The sequence below is a fragment of the Neofelis nebulosa genome, chromosome 10, assembly GCF_028018385.1.
Source record: "Neofelis nebulosa isolate mNeoNeb1 chromosome 10, mNeoNeb1.pri, whole genome shotgun sequence".
Classification (NCBI taxonomy): domain Eukaryota; kingdom Metazoa; phylum Chordata; class Mammalia; order Carnivora; family Felidae; genus Neofelis; species Neofelis nebulosa.
Genome location: NC_080791.1, coordinates 55,625,825 through 55,645,645, shown reverse-complemented (window position 1 = coordinate 55,645,645; position 19,821 = coordinate 55,625,825). Strand labels below are relative to the sequence as shown.

The following is a 19,821-nucleotide window of genomic DNA, read 5'->3' as shown; positions in this document are numbered from 1 at the left end:
AGTGACAACATCTGAGCAGTGCCCTTCATACCCTCCCACACCTACCTCTGGGCCTTCTCCTTGCTGTTCCCTGCATTGGTTAGGCCCACCCCCACCCAGATGTGCAGAGTGAGCCCAACATACTGAGCTGGGCAGGTTGGGTCTCCTCTGGGCTCTCCCCAGGCCAGAGAGCCCCCGGTGCTCCCTCTCTCAGAGCTTTGGCCCCAGATTGTGACTGTCTGTGTGGGACCTGCGGCGCAGAGAGCTCAGAGCTAACAGGGACTGGTGTGATTGATGGGGATGCCTTGGACCTGGCCCACAAAAGGTGCTCAATCAGTTTTTTTTTAATGAATGAGTCACGGACATCTCTGGCTTAGTAAAGGTCTGAGGGATTGAATCAATCACCTTTCTGAAAGGAAAGAAAAAAGAGAGTCGATGTATTCAAACTGGACTCAAAGCCCATTAGAGTACAAAGACTCTGGCCCGCCCACTTCTCAGATGGGGAGACGGAACCTGAAGTTGGCAGTGACCTATGCAAGGTCACAGTGAGTTAGTGGCTGAGCCCACACAGCAGAAACAGCAGCCTGGGTGTCCCCTGCCTGGCCCAGCTCTCAGCTTCCTCCCCAGAACCCCAAGGTGAGTGTGTGGTGGTGTGTGTGTGTGTGGGGGGGGGGTCCTCATCAGGCATCTGTGTGACTCTTCCCTGTTCCAGGCAGCCCAGTGACCACTCCTACCACCTCCAGCGAAGCAGCTTCCTGGAGGCCTCAGAGACCCACAGATACACCCGCAGTTGGGCGCCCCCACGAACCAGAAACCTGGCCCTGCCACCTTGCCAGCCCTTCCCGTCTCTTGCCCCTTCCTCCCTCACACCCTCTCTGCCAGCTCGGGCCACTAGGCACGGCCTCACCTCCATCCTCAGCTCCCTGGACCATCCTGACTCAAGGAAGGAACAGCAAAAGGAACACAATGACCGTGGCTGTCACGGAGCGCCAGCTCTGTGGCAGGCCCCGTGGCGGCGTGCGCAGACCCCTTGCCTCATTTATTTACCCTGCTGTACTCCCTAAGGAAACTGAGGCTCAGGGCAGGGGGGTGAGCTTCCCCTAGCTCTGACGGTCAGAGGCTCCAGGGTACCAGTGTGAGTTCCTTTTCCTGTCGGTGCCGGCTGAGTTCTGATCACTGGGCCCTCAGCTGGCCCAGCACCCACATTGACTACTCCAGCACAGTAAATGGTACCATTTGCCGAGCATCTGCTGCATGGGGGGCACTGTACTGGGACCCATGTTATCCCACACCCCATCTCGCCTCTGGATACTCAAAGGCTCCCAAGACACCAGCCCCTGAGAGCTGAGCCAGGACACAAAGCTGGCCAAGCCCAGGGCCTAAGACTTGCTTTCCACCTTGGTGCCCACGAAGGCTGGCAGGGCGGCTCTGGGCTGCCAGTCCAGGAGGGAGCGTGAAGGCCAGGGTGGCTCTCAGAACTCTGTTTCTAAGGGTGTCCGCTGCGCCTTCTGCTCTGAGCCTCCAGCATGGCTGACATGGCCAAGTTCAGAGCTGTCCCTGACAATCTGCTACCCGCTGTCTCTGGGATGCCAGCATGCCACTGCCCCGCTTTTTTTTTTTTTTTTTTTTTTTTTTTTTTAGGAGGGAAGAGGACTTTCCACCCAACTCCATTTTGCCACTTGCGCATAGAAGGGAAATGAGGTAGAAAGAGGCACCCGGCAGGGGACAGCACCAGCTCGGGAGACATGGGTTCAAGTCCTAGCTCTGTTGCTTCCTGTCTGTATGACCCTGGTGGGTCACATCTCTTCTCTCAGCCTCGGTGTCCTCAGCTGAAAAGAGTTCTTTATAGGATAAAATGAGAGAAAGCCCTCAGCATGGTGCAGGCACCTCGCGAGCCCTTAGTATGTGGCAACTTCTTTTCACTATTTTGAAAGTCATCGTCACTCCTATATTGATCTTCCATGGTAGTTCAGAAAGTGCTTTCTGAATGCACTTTTACCCAGAATGCAAAGCTCACTCAGCTTCCCTCTGCCTGTTGGGTGGTCCAGCCCCTTCACTAGGACCCCGCCAACCCGGGGAAGGGCTGCCGGCCCTGCCAGCCCCCGAGGCAGCTGCCCCACCTGTATCATGAGCTTCCGGCCCCAGGTCCAGGTGGGGCTGCTGGAGGGCCTGTGCCTTCTCCAGCCTGACTCTGGCCTTCACCTGGGTGACTTATAAGTGGACCTAGGTGGTCCCTTTTCCCTGTATCCTGCGGGGTCCCAGTGACTTCAGGGCTAGTCTGCCTGGCTCAGGGCAAGAAAAAGGACCCAGAGTGAACCAAACCTTATCTCTGCCCTCAAGAAATTCTTGGTCTGGCAGGGGAACCAGGCTTGGACCCACTCACCCACTACCCCACGTGCTCAGTAGGAGGGTCCAGAAAGAGGAAGCAAACAGAACCAGAGCAGCCTGGGAGTGGTCAGGGGAGACTTTCTGGAGGAGGTAGCATTTGGCCTTGGCAGTACTGAGTGAGAGGCATCCCATCAGGGAGGGCAGCAGCAGACAGGCCCAAGTCAAGGACCCCAGTTAGGAAAGGAGATTTTCTGCATGAGGGACCCAGCTGGCCCACCCCCAATTCCCCACACATACACATACTCTGCATCACCCAGATGGGTCCACTGCCCTGCAGAGGCAGCTTGGGGAATAGAGTCCAATATCAGCCCCCTGGTCCTAGTTGAATGACCTTAGACAAGTAACCTAGCCTCTCTAAACAGCTGTTTCCAATTCTATACAATGGGAATAATGGTACTTACCCAATAGGATTAATAGTGCAGAAGGTATTGAAACATTCTAGTAGGTACTTATTAAATGTAAGATTTAAATGCATTAAATGCATTCCCTGGGGCACCTGGCTGGCTTGGTTGGCTAAGCATCCGACTTTGGCTCAGGTCACGATCTCCCCGAGATCTCCCTGAGTTCAAGCCCTGCCTGGGGCTCTGTGCTGACAGCTCAGAGCCTGGAGCCTGCTTCGGATTCTGTGTCTCCTTCTCTCTCTGCCCCTACCCCACTTGTTCTCTCCCTCTCTCTCTCTCTGAAATAATAAATGAATAAACTTTATAAAAAAATTAAAAAAACAAATGCATTCCCTTTCCTCTTCTAACTCCTCTGTCTTCTGGCTTGTGGGGCTGGGACGGCAGGACACCCCAGAGGCCCTACCCTGCCTAGGTGGGGCTTCTTACCATCTTACAGGGCACCTTGTCTCGGTGTTGGGAGGTGGCCAGGCCCAGGGTCAGCACGGTCAGGAGCAGCAGGATCTGGTGGCTCATGGCTCTGTGTAGGGTGGGAAGGAAAGGGGAACACTGTAAGATCACTGGCTCCTTTCCACTGCCCCCATCCTGTCTGTGCCTGCCTTCGGGGAACCCCAGATCACAGTGGAGGTGGGTGAGAACTGGGTCCAAAGGCTACCACAAAGGATCCCTAGTGCCAGGCCATTGCCCCAGGCAGCAAGAGTTTTTAAGGAGTGGGTGACTTGGTCAGATTTGGGTTTCAAAAGACCCTACTTGCCAGAAGACTGCCTGGAGGAGGTGAGCAGGAGACAGAGGGACTCTAAGGGCTGCCCTGGGCCAAGCTCAGGGCTGGGGTGAGGTGAGGTGGGGAGCTAGGCCTCTGACTGCATTTCCACCCAGGTCATAAGCAGGTCCCCCCCCCCTGGTTCCTTAGACCCCAAACGGAATTCCTCAATTCCCCCCACCCCCGGACTTTTATTTTGCCCTTTTTCTTTTGATTTTCTGATTCTGGAGTCGCTGCCATTGTTTGAAGGCTGGGCCTGGAGCCCTGACAGGAAACCCCGCCAGGAGGCCTCTGCCCTGCCCCCAGCACTGTCGCTGTGGACTTCCCCAGGAGCGGGCTCCAGGCCCTTTACTTTCACTGAAGCTACTGCCTACTGCCAGTGCAGGGGGACTCTTAGGCCTGCTGGTGTCCTCTCCGTGTAGAGCTGAGGTGGCATTGAGGGGGGCCACAGAGGCCCTGAGCAGGGTTGCATCCCATTGTCACTAGCAGCTCACTTGGTGAGGAGCTGGGCCAAGTGCTAGAAGTACACAGATCAAGCCACTGATTTCATTCATTCATTCATTCATTCATTCACACCTAAACTGAATGCCTCCTCAAGTCTGGCTCTGTGCTGAGAACTGAGGCCACATATAAATGCACAGAAGTGATCATAATGCAAACAGAGTGTTAACAAGGAAGGGCACGTGAAGCCCTCCAAGAGCACTGGACTCAGTCACCCGTAACTGACTGCTTTCTCTTTCCCCTCCACTTGCCTGTTGTGTGACCTTGCACAAGTCACTTCACCTCTCTGAGCCTCAGTTTCCTCTTTTTTTTTTTTTAAATGTTTGTGTTTTTTTCTTTTTTTTTTGAGAGAGAGAGAGAGAGAATGCATGCACGTGCACAAACAGGGGAGGGGCAGAGAGAGAGGGGGCAGGAGATCCAAAGCAGGCTCCGTGCTGACAAGAGTAAGCCCAACAGAGACCTCGGACTCATGAACCGTGAGATCACGACCTGAGCCGAAGTCGGACACTCAACCGACTGAGCCACCCAGACGCCCCTCAGTTTCCTCTTTTGAGGTTAATGCCAACTTTGCCAAGTTTTGTTAATGATCAAATGAGATGCATTCTATGAAAGTGCCCTTACAGAGCCCTTTATCATAAACCAGGCACTCTTCTCGATACTTTACGTGTATTAACTCACTTAATCCTCACAGCAGTTCACGCACTTGGTTCTATGATTACCATTCCCATTTTGCAGGTGGGGAAACTGAGGCTCGGAGAGGTTAAGTAACGTGCCCAAGGTCACACAGCTAACCAGTGGCTGGCACAGGCAATCTGTGCCCTAAACGTCTACACTAGAAGGTCACCCACGGGTGCTTAATAAACGAGCACTGAATCGCCACTCTGAAGGGTGCTTTAGAAGAGGAGGCATCTATGGGACCTTTGAGGGCTGGGTCTTTGTTGGAATCCACCAGTGTCCTTGTGATAAAGTTTAGATTAAGATGGCTGGTTCTGAGGCCACTTCTTGCCCAAACATTCAGGGGCATCTTTTAAACGCCATTGCCTAGGTTCCCCTCAGGGCCATGCCCTCCCCACCCCTCCCCACAGCTGCTCTCCTCTCACCTGCTTTCACAGGAAATTTGGTTCTGCTGTCTAAAAAGCAGAACATCACCCCCCCCCCCCCTTTGAAAGCTAGTATAGTCAGAATTGAGTGGAAACCTCTCAGGGGGGCCTTCAAGGCCCTTGGGGAGTGTGCCTGCACGGTTAGTTCTTCCCTCCAGCTTCATCTAGCACTGTCCCCTTTCCCACTCTGGGTTCTGGAAGCCTCCTATTGCCTTCAGTTCTCTGAGTGCCTTTTCACTGCCCCAAATCTTCACTTCCTCCCCTCTCTTGTGCTGAATGTCTCCTTATCCTTTGGATCTCAGCTTCAATACCACTTCCTCCAGGAAGCCTTCTCTGATTCCCCAAGTCTGGGCAATGTATAGCCCCTCCTCCAGGTTCCCACAGACCCTGAGCTTCCAGTGAGCACAGCACTGAGCACTCCGTGGCTTGTGCCTCCAACCCCTTTCCCACGGTCAGTGCCCCAGGGCACAGAGGACTCACTCTCCCCTGGGATCCATTTCACACCAGCAGGCAGGCCAGGGAGGCACTGAGAATTGACACAGGGTGACGCTGGCGAGAGCAGCGTTCTCCTAGGCTCTCCCTTCATCTCCCTGCCGTACCTTCCCCCTCATCAGCGGGTGCTGCCTGTTCTGCCTGAAAAACAGACCCTGGGGCGGTCTGCTGCTTCCCTCCTCCATCACTGCCCCACAATGAGGCACCATCACAACCCTGGGCCTTGAAGCAACACCATACTTCCACCCTGACCCCTTTCAGGCTGCCCTCCACGCACAGCCAGAGTGAGGTCTCCAAATCATATATGAGATCATGAGTCTCACAGCTTGAGAACCTCCAATAACATCCAGGCTTTACACAAGCTCTTCTCTGCCCGCTTCTCCCATTCGCCCTGCCCTTACCAAATTCCACCATTCCTCAAACATAGCAAGTGCATTCCTGCCTCAGGGCCTTTGCCCTTGCTGCTCCCTCCACCTGGAATCCTAGTCCCCAGATTCTCACACATTTTATTGTTTCCTTGCATTGATCATTTTCTGCTCCTTTATTTCTGATTCTGTGAGAACAGGGGTCTCTTAAGTGGTGCTCACCAAAGATCTATTGAACGAATGGCAAAGCGAGGGGTAAAGGCTCTACTGCAGGGGCCTCCGAGGTCAGGACAAGGTCAGGACCTCTGGGTCCTGAACCTGAAGGCATTGTTGCCCAAAGGGGCCCTCACCACCCCTCCTCTGCCTGCCAAATTTCACCCTACCCCTGAGGCGGGCATCTGTGCATCCTTCCGCAGTGCCCAGGACTCGATGTGTGGCATTGGAGGGCTATTCACCCTCGAGGGAGGACTGCAGTCACTCAGACCCAGGCTTACTTCCAGACTCTACTGCCTACCGACCCTGCTCCCTGGGCAAGTCCCTTAACCTTTCAGTGCCTAAGTGTCCCATCAGTCCAGCAAGCAGCCTGGTTCCTGTTCTGCCACTGGCTTCCCCCAAGCACAGTGATGATCAAGCTGAGAATGGCTGTCAAAATATCCTGGACACATCTTTCCCAGCTGGGGCAAAGACCCACAAGGCTGAACGGCCCAGGTGAGGCATGTTGAGGAGCGAGGCCTCTGGCCTGCAGACCAGTAGCCTAGGCAAGAGAAGGCAGGAGACATTTTAGAACTCTAACTGGGAGGAGAAATGCCAGAGGATAACCGTGTGTGTGTGTGTGTGTGTGTGTGTGTGTGTGTGTGTGTGTGTGTGTGTGATAGAGACAGACAGACAGAGAAAGAGAGAGAGAGAGAGAAATAGTGGGGGCAATGTCTGCTATTATAATAAGCCCACCTCTACTATTTCAGGACGTTAGACACTCTTCTGAGCATTTGACGTATATTATCTCTTTGAAATCACAACCCAATAAGGCGGTTACCATAATTTCCACTTTACAGATGAGAAAACTGAGGCTCAGAAAGGTGAAGCGACTTAGCCCACAGTTACTCAGCTTATTAGCATTTTGGGGGTTAGCCCAGGTCTCCATGACCCAAATGCTGTGTTTTCTCCAGGTGCTGAGCTGCCTGCTCGTCCTCCCTTTGCCCATGAGGAAAACGAGGCTCAAAGAGGTGACTTACCCAAAGTCACACAGTAAACAGCAGAGACTGATTCAGAATCTGGTCTGTCTGCCTTCAGAGCAAATGTTTCCACTACACCAGGCCAAGTGCTCCCTCCCTAACCCCTTCCTACGACCCCCACCCCCACCCCTACCACACACAAACAAACAGGCTCACAGGACTGGGCTCTGGGGTGCTCCTCTCCCTCCTCTCAGCCCCAATCTCCAGCAGAGTGGGGTCCTGGGAGAGCTGCTGTGGACGTTCATAGCAAGCAGTGAATCACTAAGGGCAAGCCCCATTCTGGAGACATGTGCATCCCACGGGGGAATTAGACCTTAACCCAAAGGAATGTAGCTGTGATGGTGGAATTTCAGGCAGCCTGGGGTGGGGGTGGGGGTCCCTCACATCTTACCACTCATGAAGAAGGCCGGCTTCAGAGCCCCCTGGGAGAGGTGCCCCCCCCACCCCCCGCCCCTACCAATCCCCACCCAGAGATGGGCAAGGAAGCTCTTTGGTGCGGTGGGATGGGAAGCCCCGGGGCGGCCTGAGTCAGAGGGTGGTGGGAGACTTGGATTCAAATCCCGATCTGCCCTAGCCTAGCTGTGAGTTCCCGGGCAAGTAAGTGCCGGCCTTTCCGCCCCTGTTTTCCCATCTGTCAAATAGGAACGCCGGGCTCTCCCTTCGCGGGAAAGATCAGCTGAGACAGGAGCCGTGGGGCCGAGGGAGGGTCAAGCTTGGCTCCACGCGCGAAGTGGGCGGCGGCCGGAGAGGACTACTGGGGGGCGCGGGAGGCGTCCCGACGGACTCGCCGCACCCCGCGCTCGCCAGGGGCGCGGGACAGCGGGCTCCCGGAGGGGCCGGCAGCCTCGCCCGCGGGGCGGCTCCTACCTGGCTCAGCGCGGCCGCCGCTCCTCTCCCGCGCAGCCCCGGCACATTTTGCGCAAATCTGCCCCCCACGGCCCCACCCCGCGCCAGACCCCGGGGTCACGGCCGGCGGAGGCCCACGGCTGCTCCACTGCCCCACGGGAACCCGACCCGCGAGGGGGCGGCTCGGGCTCCAATTTAAATACCTCTCCTGCCGACCCGCCCCACCACGCCCCCCCTCGGCCAAGCTGCGGGGTCCTAGCGCCCGGCCGGCGCGCCCCCGCGTGACTCGGTTTCTCCGGAACGCGCGAGAGGGTGAAGCATCTTTCCGCTGGAACCCGGGCTGGGAAGGGGCGGAGTGGCAGGGGGCGGGATGAAAGGGCCGGGGGTGGGAAGGAGGGTCGCTAAGGAAGCGCTGGGCGGGCGAGGCCGCCCCGGACCGCCGCACGTGCAGCTCGTGGCCCCGCGGGGTCCGGAGGGGCGGGAGGGGGCCCTCTAGGAGCCGCAGGTCCGCAGAGGAAATCCGGCCTGGCCCCGATTTCCCCGCTGCCGGCGCCGCCGCACTTAGGGGGGACAAACAGGAGAGGTGACGGCGGGGCTGAACGCGGAAGGAAATGACCCTTCACTGGCCCTGGGGCGGCCGCAGAGGGGGTTCCCCACACCGCGGCCATCCCCTCTGACGAGTCCAGGCAGGTCACTTCCCCTCTCTGATTGTGCTCTTGTATCCAGACTCGCCTTCCTCCATCATCTCCCGGACCCTTAAGCCGTCCTGTGAAATGGTACCATCCGAGCCTCCAGTTTTCAGATGGAGAAAGCGAGGCTACGGATGGGACAGCGAATATATAAATAGAAACCAGTTGTCTGGGACTAGTAAGGTCCCCATTTATGTTTGGGGAAACCGAGTCTCGTAAAGGTTAAATGGCACATCCAAAGTCACATTGCCTAACAGAGCAGGGATTGGAACGCAATCCATCCATAAAGCTAAGTCCAGGTGGCTCTGGGTCCCCTTTTCCAGGCACCATCTTGCTCAGGTTGGTTTAAAGTGCTGTGCGCACAAGGAGCATGGTGGAATCGTTGTCTTTTACATTATGGGTTGAGGCACACCTTCCCCAAAGCCAACCCCTCTCCTAGATGCCTCCGCCCTACCTAATCATGGGTACTCTGTCCTGCAGGGTGTGGACCCAAAGATGGGGGAGAAGGGTCATGGCTGTCTCCTGGGCCTCAGTCCCAAGGATAGAATGTTTCTCTTCCCAGCCCTGAAAGTGACATGGGCTGCTCCATTTTACAGATGGTAAGTGACCACCCAAAGCCTTGTGTTAAATCAGGGCAAAGCTGGGCTTAGAAACTGGGTTCCCTGAATCCCTAGATGGCTGACATCTTTACTTCTTCCCATCTGGCTTACTGTGGGGACAGGTGTGGGCAGATGGGGATGGTCCAGAGAGAGGACAAACTGTGATAGCAGGTGGCCCAGGGCCTAACCTAATCTGGGAAGAGATCAGGGAAATCTTCCCCAAGGAGGGGCCTGAGCTGGAATGAAGGCATGGGTAGGAAAGGGTGCAGGAACAGGGAAGGGTGTCGAAGCCTCCCCCTTCCCTGTCAGCCGCTGGAGGCCTCCGAGCTATGCTCTTGGAGGTCCCAGCTGGTCATCCCAACCCTCTCTCTTGATTCTAATGCTCTTCTGGTCAAACAGAACCTCAGTTTTCCTGTCCGTGAAGTGAGGCAGATAGTAGCCACTTCTTGGGGTTAGTGCCAGAACGAAGCTTAGCGAACCCCTCCTGGGGCCTGGCCCCAGTGGGTGTTAGGGTAACTCCTTGCTGGCTTTATTGGTGATACCTTTGCTGTACCCTGAGGGCTTCCTCTTCCAGATCCTTGTCCAAGGGGCCAAATGTCCAGAAACTGCTTCGCAGCATCCTTGCAGCATGGGCAGAGCATGGCCAGGCAGGATTCAGGCATTTCCCGGGTTCCCCCACGTGACCTGCTCCTGCCACACCCAGGCCCAGGCCGGCTGAGCGCCAGCTCGTCTTTCCCTGGGCTGCTGCCAAGCAGAAACCACTGGGCTGGCACAGAGCTTTGGCCGGGGTTGGGTTAGGGCGGGGCCGGAGCTATGACGGGCTGGGGACAGCGGCCTGCCTCCCACACACCCCCAAAGGCTGTGGTTGTGGTTAGTTAGTTCATGGGGTTCCACCTCACCCAGTGCCCGGATGGGGCTCCCCGAGAGTCGGAGACAGATGGGCAACCAAGTGTGACCACCTACTGCAGGTGCCTCTTGGGACCAGGGGCTAAAGCCAAGAACCCTACGTGCTCAGTGCCCCTCCCTTCATCTCTTCACTTCTGCAGCAGTCATGGTGCTGTGTGACTTTCGGCAGGTTGCTTGATCTTTCTGACCGCGGTCTGTGGATCTGCAAGTGAGACTGATAATATCACCTGACCTCCTGGCTTGCTGTAAAGAGTCAAATGCAACAACGTATGTAAAGTACCTGGTCAGAGGCCTGCGGCCCATGGTACTTTCTCAATAAATATGACCTCCCTTCCCTGGTGGGCCCCAGAAAGCTGATGAATAAAAATGTCCAAGCTCCACTCTCGCATCACCAGATGCGAGGCAGATGAGGACAGGGGATGAATGAGTCCAGAGGCCTCGAAGGCCAAGTCCAGGAGGCTGAGCTTGATCTGAAGGAGGGGGAGAGGTTGGAACTGAGCAGGGTCAGAGCTGCCTAGCAGCCATGTGGAGGGTAGCTGTCTTTAAAAGGCCACCAAGGCCGGCTCTCCATCCAGTGTTGGCTAGTTCCAGCTCGCACACCTCCGGGAATAGGGAGTTGTCCTGGTCAGTCCATCAGTGGGCAGCTCAGTCTTGACGGTGTTGGTATTTTTGTGAAAATGCCTCCATTGCCTCATGCGTTCTATCAGTGAAGATAGGAGACGCATGTTTTCCTGTGTCCTCAGGACCACCATTCTGAGATGAGAAAACCCTTTCAGGCACCAAGTCAGGCTCAAGTCTCCCTGGGAGGGCTCCACCTCAGGCCAAAATGATACTCAGGGTCTCAAGTAGGAGCGAGTGGCCCAGGAAGGCAATGAGGTGCACATCCTGTGTGACCTTGGGCAAGTCGCTGAACCTCTGGGCCTGGCTGTCCTCATCTAACTGTAAAACTGGAGTGGAAAGGACCATGGCACCTTGGGCCCTCAATTTGGTTTCCACTGTTCTTTGCTAACTATCCACTGTGGACCAGTCTTTCATCTCATGTGCCAAATCAGGATAAAGCCACAGAGAAGACTTTCATTTAGGTGTCTTTATTTTCAATTACTGACTAGGAAAACAGGTTCAGAGGGGTTAAGCAACTGGCCCAAGTCACACAGCTTTGGAGTCAGGAATTGAACCCAGGTCTCTGTCCTCCAGGCCAGGTCTCAGTGCAAAGATATGGTTTGCCCCTGCCCCTTGCCTTGCACCCCTGTGGGCCCCTGGGAGTCAGGAAGTCCCTTATCAGTCCCTACTGGGGCCCTGCCTTCTGGGGCAGAACCCTGGGTTCCCCAGCTCTTTTACGGCCCACCCTCTTTTGCTCCCTAGGGAAACTGGGCCCAGACCATACCAGCTAGGGCCACCTCTTGGAGGGACAGTAGGAGAGGAAAGCAAATGTTGCTGGGTATCAGCTGTAAGGAGTTTGTGAGTAAAAGCCAGTGTTGGGTGCTTGGGAAATAAACACATAAAGGACAAGTGGTATGTCCCTTGCTCTGATGTGTTAAATGGAAATAAGGAAGGCTTGCAAGGCCAGGCCCAGTGCCAGGCACTATATTCAAATTATCTCCTCTTCACGGCCATCTGATGAAGCGGGGAATATTGTTGCCCCCCTTTTGCAAAAGAGAGACCGAGGTTCAGGAGGATGACGGGACGGGGCACAGCAACCATTTCCATCTGAGCCCTCAGACTCCAAGGCCCTCACGCATGGCCAGAGACTCACCTGGCTAATTCTCTGCTCTCTGTAGGGACACGAGCACTGGGAGTGACCAAGGCAGGGGAGGGTGAGGCCCTGTGTACCCCTCGGCTGCCACCCAGAGTCTGGTCCTCAAGAACTGGCTGTGGGGAGTTTGGAGGCTCCGGGAGGCCCCAAGGGAGAGGGGGATGGTAGATGAGAAAATTCGAGACGGGGCCAGGCAGGCAGGCAGGCAGGCAGGATCAGAAGCAGCTCCACAGCTTGACTGTGCTGTGCCACGGACCATGAAACCACAGCTCTCTGCAGTACCCGGGCTGCTGGGAACTGAGGGTTTGTCCCTTCCAGCCACACAACTTTTTCCCCCATTTTAACCATTTGAAGGTTCAACCCAACGTAACTGTCCCTGAGGATCCCGGGTTATCAGTACGGGCTTTAGACAAGCCCAGGGGAGGGGGGTGGGGGGTAGGGGAGACAGCAAGCACGGGAGTAAAGTAGAGTCCAGGCTGCCTTGGGGACAGCCCGTCGCGGAGAGCTGGACAACCTGGGCCAAGTCTTTTCCCCCTGGTAGTCTCAGTTTCTCATCTGTGTGCTGGGGACTCATTCCGCCAGCTTCAAGGCGGCGTTGAGATGACACTGAAAAGCTGAGTGGAGCAGGGGTTGGATCGGTATGATTACTGATATTGTCTTCCCCATGTGAAAGGCTGTGACTCTGTGGTTGACCTGAACAGGAAGGGACCTGTTTGTTGGCAGGTGGAGCGCGTAGTGATAGGAGACAGCGACTGGGAGGGGCTGACAGTGACTGGGAGGGTCCCGGCGCTGTAGGCTCAGTGGACCCAGGGCGGAGGGCCAGACTCCTCAGGCAAGGCGTGAGCCCGTGAGGGGAAGGGCCGTGGCCCAGGCAGGGCAACCCATGGTGGGTGTACCCTGCGTCCAGGGGCTCCCCAACTTAAGGTTCCCCACGGTGCTGAGCTCCCGGCGGGCTCTTGGCTCCTGTCTTCCTCCTGGGTGAGGGCGGTGAGGGTGGGTGGGTCAAAGCCCCAAGGTCTGGCAGAGCTTCTGGAAACCGGCTCACGAGTACCCAGGTGATCCCCACAGACAAAGGCCACCCCCCTGAAGTTTCAGAGAATCCTGCTTGCCTCCCCTACTTCCGCTCCAAGAAAGACAGCAGATTCTAGGCCCCGAGAGCATGCTGAGGGGGTGGCTCCCCTCCCCCCCCTACTTTTTTTGACCTGCCCCACGTGAGGTGCTCCTGGGTTCACACCACAGAGGCCTCGCCCAGCTCCTCTCAAACTGTGGAGACTATCAGAATCCCCGAGGGCTCGTTAAAACAGACTGCCAGGCCCTACCCCAGAGACTCCGGTTCGGGAGGTCCGAGGTGGGGCCCAGAAGCTCCATCTCATGCAAACCCCCAGTGGCGCCGGTGCTGCCCGGCCACAGGCCACCCTTGGAGAAGCGCCATGCCTGTGAGGGTGAGGGGCAGCCTTCATCCTCCGTGAGATGGAGGTGACCACAGCCCCTCCTCACGAGCTGCCCAAATGAGGGCGTGAAATGGGAAGCTCTGGTTAACAGGAGTATGAGTCTTTCTTACCATGAGTAAAATTCCGAGACCAGTGTGAGGCCTCTGTGTACTCAGAGGTGGGAAGGGGACGGGCTGGCCCAGGAGCTTTCTTTCTTTCTTTTTTTTTTTTTTTTTTCTTTTTAAAAAAAAAATTTTTTTTTTAACATTTATTTATTTTTGAGACAGAGACAGAGCATGAACGGGGGAGGGTCAGAGAGAGAGGGAGACACAGAATCTGCAACAGGCTCCAGGCTCTGAGCGGTCAGCACAGAGCCCGACATGGGGTTCAAACTCACGGACCACGAGATCATGACCTGAGCCGAAGTTGGCCGCTTAACCAACTTAACTGAGCCACCCAGGCGCCCCTCTTTTTTCTTTTTTTAATTTTAGGGTGGGGACGGGCAGAGGGCAAGAGAGAGAGAGAGAGAGAGAGAGAGCGCATGGGGTGGGGGAAGGGCAGAAGGAGAGAGAGAGAGAGAAAGAGAAAATCTTAAGCAGGTTCCACACTCAGCGCAGAACCTGATGCAGGGATCGATCCCATGACCCTGGGATCATGACCTGAGCCAAAATTAAGAGTCAGACTCTCAACTGACTGAGCCCCCCAGGTGCCCCCCAGGCGGTTTCTAATGCAGCTTTCATGTTGTGACCCATTCACTGCTATAACACCCAATGAGGTAAATATTTTATTATTATTATTATTATTGCTATTATTATCTCCACTTTATACAGATGACATACGAGGAAACTCAGAGAGGTTTAAGTGATTAACTCAAGCTTGCACAGCCAGTACAAATCAGTCCAGGCAGCAGGGTTCCAGCGCCTATATTGTCCCTTGATGGAACGTTAATTAGCCAAAAGAGTAAACGATCTAAAAGTTTAAATTTACATGACGCCCCTTGTGCGTGGCATTGTATTTTCTCCCCTCTTGGGTGGGATGAGGAGTGGCCTGAGGAGGGCAAAGCTGAGGGAGAGAAGCAGCCTAGATTTCAGAGAGGGACCCACCCGGGTTCCTATCCTCACTGTGCTGCCCATTGCTGTGTGACTTTGGGCCTGTGGCCTCACCTCTCTGAACCCATTCTGTCTCTGTAAAGTAGAGCAGTGATGGAAGGCTAGGGCTGTTTAAAGAGCTCCTTTGTGTCAGCGCCTGCCTGCCTGCCTGCCTGTGGCATTCATCCATTCAGTGGTACTGCCTGTGATTTCTGGCTGGTTATTGTTTGCTTTTTTTTTTTTTTTTGGATGGCAGCTCTATCTTCCCATTTGGGGAAGGAATGGAGAGGTCTGTGAAGCTTCCCCTGGCTGTGCTTAGAGAACGTGGGGAGGGGACCTGTCTAAAAGGTAGCTGTGGCTGCCCCAGGGACAATGAGAGTGAACAGCCTTCCCATTCTGCAGAGGGACAGGTGGGGCCTCCAGGGAAGGGCTCGGGGGGCAGAGGCCTGGGCACACCCAGCTCCTATTGTAACCATCTTTGGCACAGGCCACTGTGACCCCTTCTTGTCCTACTCCCGTTGTCTTCCTCATGACCAGAGGGCCTTCCTAGAACACTTTAAGTACTGGTCTTTGGGGGAAATCGGAGGCTTGAGGGGGACAGTATTAGCTCACGTCACAGAGTCAGGACATGTGATGTCGGGCTGTCTCACTTCCCCCCATGACATCCCTTCACACATTCACACACACACGCTCTCCCCCCGCAGACACAGTGCACCTGCAAAAGCACACACACACACACACATACACACACTCCCTTCATATATCCCCTCCAAGACCGTACAGGACACACAGGGCCACGACTCATGAACACAAGCATCAACCTTACACAAACGTGTCGCACAGGTACACGCTGGCTACAAACATTGCAAACGTTCCACAGAGACGCCCTCGCAAGTTGCATAATCACAACTCACAGACACACACGTTCAACTCTCCTGTTAACACTACGCACGCAGCATCCATCACAAGCATACACGTGAAGCATACGTGATGTGCACGTGATATATATCCCATGCAAGTGCCAGTCACAGACACAACACACACATTGTCCACAAACACACTTTGTATCCCCTATACACAGCAAAGACTTAAAATAGCCGGGCTCCTGCGCCCAGGGCACATACACAGACACATGGGCACATGCTTGTAGGCAATGGGCTGTGATCTCACATTGCTTGTAACTCCGATGTCCTCCAAAGCAGATCATACAGGAGTCGGGTGGCTGATTTGCCGGGGTGTCAAAGGGAAGAAGGGAAAGGACAGTTTGACAGACTCCTGTGGCCTCCCAGGGAGCCTGTGATTCATCCCGATGGGGTACTGTGAGCTCAGGATGCCAAGAGCTTCGAGGCTGGGCTGGGGCTGCAGGATGCAGAGGGCTGGATCCCATCTCCTAAGGAGTGGATGCTGGCCCTGACCCCAAAGCCAGCCCCTCTCTCTAGGTCTGGAAGCTGGGGAATGGGTATTCAGCCTTCCAGACTGCTGTTCTCTGGCTTCCTCTGGGCTGTGACTTCTGCCTGCTTGCCTTCCCTCTCTTCTGTGTGCTGGGGGCAGCAGACCTGGGTTTGAGGCCTGATCCAGACCCCTGAAACCAACCTCACCTCGGCCTGCATCAGGGCCCGCCTGGCCTCCTGGGGGCCGGACTATGCTTCCTGCTGGCAGAGGCCATCTTTCAGGAGAACAACGCAGCCCCTCTCCCTGCAGGCTCTGCCATCAGCGTGAACGCTCTCCTATTTAACAAATTCCTTCCAGGCCGACCCATGTCCCCTCCAGCTACTGCCCCGTCCTCTTGTCTCCTAGCCGGACCTGCCAGGGCTGCTGCCTACCCTTGCTGTGTCCATTTCCCACCTCCGCCACATGCCTCCCTTCTCCCTCCACTTGTCTCCGGCCTCATCGTTCCAACCAGCTCATCCCCAGCTTCCACATCTAGAAATGCTACAGACGGAAACTCTTCCGTCCCCAGCTCCCTCGGTCGCTTGGTCACTTGGCTGCCCACTCCCTCCTTCCTGAATCGCCCTCTTCCCTTAGCACCTTGTGACGCCCTCTCCTGGCTCTCCTGCCGCCTCTCCAGTATCTCCTCCTGGATCCTTCTCTGGCCCCTCCTCTTCTTCCTCCTTCTCCACCTGATCTTTAAATGTGGAAGCTCCCGGGTCTCCCTGGCTTGTTTCTCTCCTTGCCCTCCCTCCAGGAGACCTTCCTGCCCCAGGATCCCCCTTTCCTGTTCACCCATCCAGCCATTCATCTTCCACGTGGCGGCCAGATGGAGTCTCTCCAAAACACAGATTTGACCAGGTCACTCCCTGCTTAAAACCCTTTGATGGCCCTGGGGGGTCCAACCACAAGTCACATTTCCCATTTTCCTGTCTCTTTCACTGCTCACAGGGACCAGAGTCCATATCATGCACCGACACACATCCTCCACCAGCTCCTTTCCTGCTCTCTCCCAACTGTGCTCAGTTATCTCTGCCATACTCCCGCTCTCCCTGCCCCCACTCTCTCCCACTCTTCCCCACCCCCATCTCTTCCCTCTGTCTCTGTCCCTCTCTCCATTTAGAGTTGCCAGACCACCACCCTCCCTTGGGCTGCCTGCCTTGAAGACATCCTTCTCAGTGTCTGGAAGGCTCTTCGAAGGCTTCTGGATGGCCACAGTTCAGGGGCATCCTTGCTATTTCGTTCTCCCACTGCCCCACTTACACTGCAGACACAGACCTTGACCCCTGTCTATAGCACACTCTGATGTCTGCCCATTCAGGTCCTCCATCCGCCGTCCGGACACATGGCTGTTGGCCTTGGCCTCACCCGGGGCCCAGCCTCACCTGCCTGTTCCTCTGGACCTCGCCCCAGAACTCACCCCATTTCCTTTGGCTGCTCCCACCCTGCAGCTGGGGACTAAGGCCGTCACCGTATCCACGTCAGCTCTTTCTGTGTAGTATGTAGCTCTGGGGGGACAAGGCAGGCAGGGTGGCACACGTGGTGGGGGCTTTGGAGTCAAGGTCTAGGAGTCTCAGTAGCATCATCGAAAGATATGGGGAGAATAACATCTACCTTGCATGATCGTAGTGAGGGTTGAAAGGCAGGTGTCCTACCCATATCAGTTCCTTCTTTTCAGTGGAATAAAGACCCTCCTATGGGCTGCCCACAGGTGAGCCGTATGTACATACTGCCCAGTGCCCGGGAAGGCCTGATTCAGCCCTTTTAAAGACTCCTGGGCCTTTGATCAATCTTATAAATTGCTCTTTGGCTATTTATAAGGCAGCAGCCCTGGCAGGTCCAGCTAGGAGACAAGAGGACGGGGCAGTAGCTGGAGGGGACATTGCTCTACCAATGAAGCAGGAAGCAGAGGCCGGGGGCTGGTTGGCTCGGGACGACAGTGGGTTCTGGAAACAAGGCGGAAATGTCTGTCAGGGAGCAGACTGGCAGGAGAACCAAGAGGCTGGTGTGGGGGGTTCGCGAAGCCCTGCTGTATGATGTGCGGTGATGTGCTTTCTTCTTGACTCCCAGGAATTCTCCAGCAAACTCCCCATTTCTTATGATGCACGGGGAAGTTGCACTGGTTTTAGGGCTATATCAAAGTGCTAAGTGCAGGTTCAAGGTGGACACTCAGGGAGAACAAAGACTGCCCTCCCCCCAGCCTAGCTTTCCCCAGGCCATGCACTCAGTGACAGTCCCGGAAGTGGGCCAAGTGGATATTGTGATCTTCCTCAAGCAAGGATGTGGGACTTGGGCACAATGGTCGCACCGTCTCCAGGCCACTGAGTCCGGGTCTTGGGTTATTAAAAGTACTAATAGGAATGCCTCACAATAAACATCCTCTAGTTTGAAACTGGAGGGTCTGAGCACTTTGAGAGGACAAGGTGGGGCTGGGCATGGGGGTGGGAAGGTGCTGGGCATCAGAGGAGACGGGGGGAGGGTCCACCGGCAGGAGCCCCCTGGCGAAGAGCCCCGGCCTTCAGCAGCGGGGAGCACACTATGTAGGAAGGTGGCATGGCAAGCCCTGTGCTGCAGGTAGGCTGAGGATGTCACGGGCCAATGGGGAATGGAGGCAGGAGAGTGGCCCGGAGGTTGATGCCATCACTGAGTATGCCGATGGTGGGGCTTGGGTAAAGGCAGAGCCCAGCGTGGTGGGCGGGACAGGCTTGGGGAGAGGGTCACGGGAAGGACGGGGAAGAGAGGGCGATCATTCCTGGTTCTGACCGGGTGACTGGGCAGAGCACAGTCACGATGGTCTGTGGCTCACTGGGGAGATGCCCAGTGGGGCATCACTACACCTGCCGCTCAGGAGAGGGTCTGGAAGGCCAGGCGAGCATCACCCAGGTGTTATTTAATAGGAGTTTCAATGACTGAGACTGGACAGAACTCTGACAGAGGCCAACTTGGGCCAGGCCTCTCGGATGGGGACGGGACCCGGATCTGCTGTCCTCTGCTGTCCTTCACTCATCAGAGGGGAGTCCCCCAGCAAGATTCCTCTGTGGGGTGGACCCCCGCCTATGGCTCTGTGTGGTCCCATCCTCCCTTCCGGCAGCAGCCCCTGGAGCCTGCTGGCTGGGGAAGGCCCCGGAATCTTGGGGTTGCCAGCGGGCTCCCGGTTCTCTCTGGAACAGCTTGCCTGCCCCCTAGTGGACTTCTGAAGAGTCTCAGGTACTCACGGAAACTGGAAAGGGGCCTTGAAGATTCAGTCCACCCTGTCCACGTCCTGATGGGGAGACCGAACCTCCCAGCAGGGATGGCTAGTGCAAGTCCAGGGACGGAGCTGGGACAAGAGGTGGCACGGCTGGCACTTGGGAAAGAACCCCAGGCTTTGGCGTCCCACAGCCTCAGGGGAGCGCAGCAGCAGTGGGGGTGATGACGCCTCCCCCCGCCCCCCCCACCGCCCACCCCCGCCTAGGGCTACAAGGACCGCTGTCTGAGACAACACACACACAACATGCTCAGTAATATGTGGCTCCTTCCTCCTGCTCTACGTTACTTCTCCTCCCCCTGTAAGAGTGGAGGCTCAGCTCTAACAGCCTTTGAGTAAATCAAACCTCGATCTTCGTGCAGGTAGATTTCCTTAAAGTGGGGTTCACCTGCCACCACAGTGTCCTCCTCTACCTCCCCTGCCCTGTTATATTTGTTCTCCTTCTGGGGTCACAGAAAGAGGGTTTAGACCCAGTCCTGCCCCCAGTCTGCAGGGACAGAGCTGGACAAGGTGGCTGGGTGGGGGGGGGAGCGAGGGGCAGAGGAGGTGCCCCTCCTGCAGTGTGCACGGGTGAAGGGATGGTTTCCAGGAAGGCTTCCTGGAGGAGGCAGCAAGGGAAC

The 19,821-nt window shown here is 56.0% G+C and overlaps 1 protein-coding gene across 4 annotated transcripts in view; it reads right to left on the bottom strand.

Annotated features, from left to right (window-relative positions):
* The window catches only part of LRRC32 (leucine rich repeat containing 32), a 28,633-nt gene that overhangs the window by 5,445 nt on the left and 3,367 nt on the right, over positions 1-19,821 (bottom strand). The window contains exons 1-2 of one of the 4 annotated variants that reach the window (XM_058687703.1): positions 8,083-8,383; positions 3,195-3,285 (exon numbers count right to left, since the gene is read on the bottom strand). In XM_058687703.1, the coding sequence (XP_058543686.1) occupies positions 3,195-3,281 (87 nt within the window). In that variant the 5' untranslated portion in view covers positions 3,282-3,285; positions 8,083-8,383. Of the gene's footprint in view, positions 1-3,194; positions 3,286-7,371; positions 7,588-8,082; positions 8,385-19,821 lie in introns of those variants that run through there. The other 3 variants (XM_058687702.1, XM_058687704.1, XM_058687705.1) reach the window with 3 other exon arrangements.